Source organism: Myotis yumanensis, unplaced genomic scaffold, assembly GCF_028538775.1.
Source record: "Myotis yumanensis isolate MYYU_CA2020_CCGP unplaced genomic scaffold, mMyoYum1.0.hap1 SCAF_15, whole genome shotgun sequence".
In the NCBI taxonomy this organism is placed as follows: Eukaryota; Metazoa; Chordata; class Mammalia; order Chiroptera; family Vespertilionidae; genus Myotis; species Myotis yumanensis.
This window is the reverse complement of record NW_027223766.1, coordinates 3,484,446-3,490,445: the sequence shown is the minus strand read 5'-3', so window position 1 is coordinate 3,490,445 and position 6,000 is coordinate 3,484,446. Positions and strand designations below refer to the sequence as shown.

General features: G+C 51.1%; 1 protein-coding gene across 1 annotated transcript in view; it reads left to right on the top strand.

Moving 5' to 3' along the window:
• The first annotated feature begins 543 nt into the window (after positions 1–543).
• LOC138992982 (carbonic anhydrase 13) overlaps positions 544–6,000 on the top strand; it is a 28,133-nt gene continuing 22,676 nt past the window's right edge. Inside the window, exons 1-2 of the mRNA XM_070392036.1 lie at positions 544–750; positions 5,751–5,948. Coding sequence (XP_070248137.1) covers positions 714–750; positions 5,751–5,948 — 235 coding nt within the window. The 5' untranslated portion in view covers positions 544–713. The remainder of the gene's footprint in view (positions 751–5,750; positions 5,949–6,000) is intronic.

Genomic DNA, 6,000 nt, shown 5'->3' with positions numbered 1-6,000 from the left:
GACCCAACGCTCAGCCTCAGCAGCTGGGACAGTGATTACAATCCTGTGGTTACAGGCGTTTGTTTTCAAGCCCCCCCCCCCCATCCACCCCCCCACCACAGCCGCCCTTGGGGGCAGAAAGGCAGCCCTGGGGCCAGGCCAGCAGGCCAGCACCCAGGGGACTCCTCACCCTCTCTGCGGGTTGCAAAGGGCTGCAGAACTTGGGGCCCAAGGCACCCGGGGCCACAACCTGCAGAGGGTGACCGAGAGCGCGGGTTGAGGGGTGGGGACCCTCAGGCCCACCCTCTGCCTGGGGCACTTGGAGCATCTTCCTCAGCGCAGCTGCCAGGACGTCCGGGAAAATGGGGATGTAAGTGTGGGCCCGCCGGCGCGCCCTTCATGAGTGCGGCTCAGTCACTTCTGGGCTTTGCCGTCACAGGGCCACCCAGCCCGCCGGCTCCCGCGCCCTCCCACCTCCGCCTGGTGACTCACTGTCCCGGGACGGCCCACAGGCAGTTCTTCCTCGGGAACTCGCGCAGCGGGCGGGAAGCCCGCCGGCCACCTCCCTCCCTCCCCTCCCCACCCGTCACCCGCGCTCTCTGGGTTCAGAGCCGGGGACCCTGACTCGGCCCAGCCCAGCAAGCTGAGCGCCCGCAGGCTCCTGGCCCCAGTGCTCGCCCGGCTGGTGTGGCTGCTGCGGGGTCCCTGCTGTCCCTCCCTCACGCCTCCCAACCATGTCGCTACTCAGCTGGGGGTACGCGGAGCACAACGGTGAGTGCCCCACAGGAGGACTGGGCGGGGGAGCCAGGGAATGGGGGGATCTGGGGGTGGGGGTCATGAGGCCACCTGCACACCTAGGTCCCCTTGCCCTGGGGCCATTGGGGACCATGTGCGGAAGCCGCCCTTGGGGTGTCTGTTCAGGGGTGACAATGTGCCAGGATCCCCCAGACCCCGACATCACTGCCTTTCACAAACCGCGGCGGGAGGGGGGGGGGGGGGTGGGGGGGAGGGGGGAGGGGGTAACTTTCCCTGGTGACAGCACTTCTGGGTTAAAGGCAGTCTGAGGACACACTTGAATGAATGGTGACTCCTCCAGGAATAAATCATGGAAAATGCTTAAACTGTATTGAGGAAACTCGAATCACTGGAATGGCAGCTCTGAGAAGGCAGGGTGCCTCCTGGGGCGCCCAGGATGTGGGTTTTTGGCAACCTTGACCGGCCAGCCCCTCGTCCTGCTGAGCCCCTCATCCTGCTGGGCCCTCGTCCTGCTGGCCCCTCGTCCTGCTGGGCCCCTCGTCCTGTTGGGCCCCTCGTCCTGCTGGGCCCCTCGTCCTGCTGGCCCCTCGTCCTGTTGGGCCCTCGTCCTGTTGGGCCCCGTGTCCTGCTGGCCTCGGGGGCTTGGGTTCTTTCTGAAAGGTGAAGGCAGAGTGGGGCTCCTTCTCCAGTCCCCGCCCCCCCCCCCCCCCACACACACACACACACCCTGCAGACACTGCGGGTCAGCAAAGGGATTGAAATTAAAGCACGTGGGCAAAATGCAGTTACTGCTGGGAGCAGTAATAAGACACGTACTTTTCTTCTTGTCTATTCTAAACTATCAAAAGTAAACCATTTTCTCATTTTTCTATTAAACAACTTATTCAGTTAATTTTTTCAAATACTGACTATTTAAACTAATAGCAAAGTGGCACCTAGAAAGCCTTATAGTGAATCACTGACAAAATTAGGCGGGGGAGGGAGGAAGATTAATCAAAGAACCTGTATGCAGACATGCGGAGCCCGCGGACACAGACAGCAGCGGGAGAAAGGCCGGGGGAGGGGCAGAGGAGAGGCGGCCAAAGGGGCAAAAGGGGACATCTGTAATACTTGCAGCAATAAAGACACATTTATAACAGAAATAGAAAAAAATTAGGCTTGTGAGTAATAACAATAATTGTTATTACTATTATTATTGGACAAACATATATTATTGAATAGTACTGTGCCGTTGATTTTTATAAAAACTTTACTTTGACAAAGAAATGGAAAAGTTTCACTTTTAGCTGTAGCCTTTTGACATTAAAATTAATTTGCCAATAAAAATGGTAGCAGATAAAATTTAAAAATGAAGAATAACTTTGGTGGATTTCTTTCTGATGGAGGCTATAATTATAATCTTGCATTTTGCTAATTTCCAATTTATGTTTGGGGGAGCACAAAATCAGTTTTCTTTAATTTCCCCCTCTGCTGGAGTGATCCTTAGCATTGTTAGCTAATAGTTACTGCAGACCAGTAGGGCCCTAACTGGTTAGGACAGTGGTTCTCAACCTTGGCTGCACATTACAATCACCTGGGAATCTTTTTAAAATCCTGATTTCTGGGCCTCATCCTCCGGAAATTCTGTTTCTTTGTTACTAATGTTGTGGCCCCACCCCATAACAAAGAAACAGAATTTCCAGAGGGTGAGGCCCAGAAATCGGGATTTTAAAAAGATTCCCAGGTGATTCTAATGTGCAGCCAAGGCTGAGAACCACTGGGTTAGGAAGAATCGTGCTTTTGATCACTGAGTAGTGATGACTCTGTAATATGCTAGGAAACATTGAAGCTGTCTGCAGACATTTTTAGGGTCTTCTTAGGAGAGCTGTTAGCAAGGACTGATTCCGTAGCTTTCTAAGAATGGGGCGGGGGTTCCCGCTTTAGAAGCAATAGCGATGAGGGAACACCTTGAGGTAGGTCGCCTGTGGCCAAGTCCCACGGGGAACGATGCATCCGGCTGGCAGGGCTGACGGTTCTGGTTGGACTGTGGGTGAGCAGCTGGCAGGAGCCCTTGGCAGGGGACACCTGCACAAACAGCGTAGGGCTCCTCCACGCACCTTCCGAGGTGCTATTGGCTTCGTTTAGAAAGTGGCCGTCACTGCAAACTACGCGTCACTATGACGTTCCAAAGTTCCTGAGCCCATGGAAGAAACACCACACACCTCTCCTTAAGCGCCATGTTCAAATGGGGTTAACATTGGAGGTTTGGACTGTTTTTACAAGGGGGGTCCTCTTAATCGGCAGGGAATGAACCTACCCCAGTAGTTAATATTTAACGCTGAGTATTTCAAAATGGTTCTGTTATAAAGACTGGAAACCGGAGAGAGTGGTAGGAGGACACTCCTGATGAAAGAGGCAGCAGATCTGAAGTCTAATGTGCTTTAGGCAGTCATGCCTGGTGGCTGGCGGGGCCAAGGGAGGGGGTGCGGGGGGGCGAGAGGGAGAGAGAGGGAGAGAGAGAGAGAGGGCACAGCAAGGTGAGTGTGGGCCTAGTCAACGAGGACCGGGTGCTTTTCTGTAAAAGCTGAAGGCAAGGACTTGTGTGCTCAAGGGCCTTCAAGTCCAAAGCGTCAGGCTCCGGGGAACAGCTGCGGAGTTGTGTGTATTGTGTGTGGTGCGCGTTCCTGCGGTGACGTTCCTCCCTGACGCTTACATGAGGAAAAACATTCATTCTTTTTTGACAAAAGGAGGAGTCATGGGGGAATGAGATTTAGAGATGGGAGCTGTGGCCCACCATGGCATTTCTGCATTTCTTGAAGTTATATTCCAAATCCCATCTTTAAAGACGCTCGTGTTGCTAGTACCAATGTGGCATCGTGGTCACGCTGCGCCGTCTGTGTAGTAAGCACCTGAGTTCTGGAGCAACCAGGCCCGCGGTTGGTGAGGGAGGGAAGCTCTCCGGGCTGTGGCGGCTGCTTGGCGGCAGGAGCAGTGGAGACGGGAGTGACCACGTCTGTCCCTGTCCGTGGACGCACTGCTTACGTGGAGCCGCCACTGCTGTTGGTTTTTTTTTTTTTAATTTTTTTATTGCTTAAAGTATTACAAAGGGTATTACATATGTGTCCTTTTTTCCCCCCGCCCTTGACAATCCCCTGGCCTCCCCTACCCCCCAGTGTCTATGTCCATTGGTTATGCTTATATGCATGCATACAAGTCCTTCGGTTAATCTCTTACCCCCCTCCCTCCTGCCCCCCAACCCTCTCCGGCCTTCCCACTGCAGTTTGACAATCTGTTTGGGCAGCTCTGCCTCTGTATCTATTATTATTCAAAAGTTTATAATGGTCTCTATTATCCATGAATGTCTGAGATCATGTGGTATTTTTCCTTCATTGACTGGCTTATTTCACTTAGCATAATGCTCTCCAGTTCCATCCATGCTGTTGCAAATGGTAAGAGTTCCTTCTTTTTTACAGCAGCATAGTATTCCATCATGTAGATGTACCACAGTTTTCTAATCCATTCATCTACTGATGGGCACTTAGGCTGTTTCCAGATCTTAGCTATGGTGAATTGTGCTGCTATGAACATAGGGGTGCATATATCCTTTCTAATTGGTGTTTCTGGTTTCTTGGGATATATTCCTAGAAGTGGGATCACCGGGTCAAATGGGAGTTCCATTTTTTGTTTTTTGAGGAAACTCCATACTGTCTTCCATAGTGGCTGCACCAGTCTGCATTCCCACCAGCAGTGCACAAGTGTTCCTTTTTCTCCACATCCTCTCCAGCACTTGTCATTTGTTGATTTGTTGATGATAGCCATTCTGACAGGTGTGAGATGATATCTCATTGTTGTTTTGATTTGAATCTCTCGGATGATTAGTGACTTTGAGCATGTTTTCATATGTCTCTTGGCTTTCTGAATGTCCTCTTTTGAAAGGTGTCTATTTAGGTCCTTTGCCCATTTTTTGATTGGATTGTTTATCTTCCTTTTGTTAAGTTGTATGAGTTCCCTATAAATTTTGGAGATTAGGCCCTTATCAGATATGATGTTGGCAAATATGTTTTCCCATGCAGTGGGTTTTCTCGTTGTTTTGTTGATGGTTTCTTTTGCTGTGCAGAAGCTTTTTATTTTGATGTAGTCCCATTTGTTCATTTTCTCTTTAGTTTCAAGTGCCCTAGGAGCTGTATCAGTGAAGAAATTGCTTCGGCATATGTCTGAGATTTTGTTGCCTTTGGATTCCTCTAGAATTTTTATGGTTTCCTGTCGTACATTTAAGTCCTGCTGTTGGTTTTGAGAAGCAGAACTCAAATCCAGTCTCCAGAGCAAGGCCGAGGCCCCCCCGAGGGCACTGCCGGCTAGTGGGCTCACAAAATTTACCGAATGTGTCTGACTTGGGCGCGGGGTGCCGTTTTGGCTTTTTGAGTAGAGGAGAATTCAAATGTAGCATTGGCAAAAAAACAGAGGGGCCTCCTGAGGTGGAGAAAGGAGAAACAAATTGCTCCCTGACTCGGCTGCAGGTGATACACTTCCCATTTCCCGGCAGGGTGCGGCCACTGCGCTTGCATTATCCCGTGAGAGGGTGTGTGGATTACCTGCTCACACGCAGGCCACCGCAGGCTCACTCAGCTGTCATTCTTCCAGCGCGAACTCCTGAGCCCTGCAGCTCCCGCGCTCACTCCTGGAGCTGAGACGGAATCCCTTGTTCTCGGTGATGAATTGTGCTGTTGTTCTGCGCTTGGCAGAAAAGTGCCTTTGGAAAGTACCTTATAAAACATACGTGCTCTTTTGTCTACAAGGGTTTGTTTAATTCTGAAAATGAGTGAACGCAAGCCAGGAAGTTTCCATACCTCTCCTAAGAGCAACTGGTCTTGTAAAAACAGCAGCACACAGTGGGTGTGAAGGTCCTGAGGATGAAGACCTTTTATTAATCCCTGTTCTCTCTTCAGGCTCAAGCACAGTGTGTGGCCCTCAAGGAGGACTCGCTGAATGACACCCCTTGTTTAGTCCTTCTCTTTGGTTCTGTGCACTCTATCCAGGTCCTGTACACTGGAACCAACTCTTCCCCATCGCTGATGGGGACCAGCAGTCCCCGATTGAGATTAAAACCAAGGAAGCGAAGTTCGACTCTTCCCTCCGACCTCTTAGCATCAAGTATGACTCGAGCTCTGCCAAAATCATCAGTAATAGTGGCCATTCCTTCAACGTTGACTTTGATGACACGGAGGACAAATCAGGTGGGCTTTTTTTTTGGGGGGGGGGAAGGGAGTGAGGGGCTCGGACAATTGG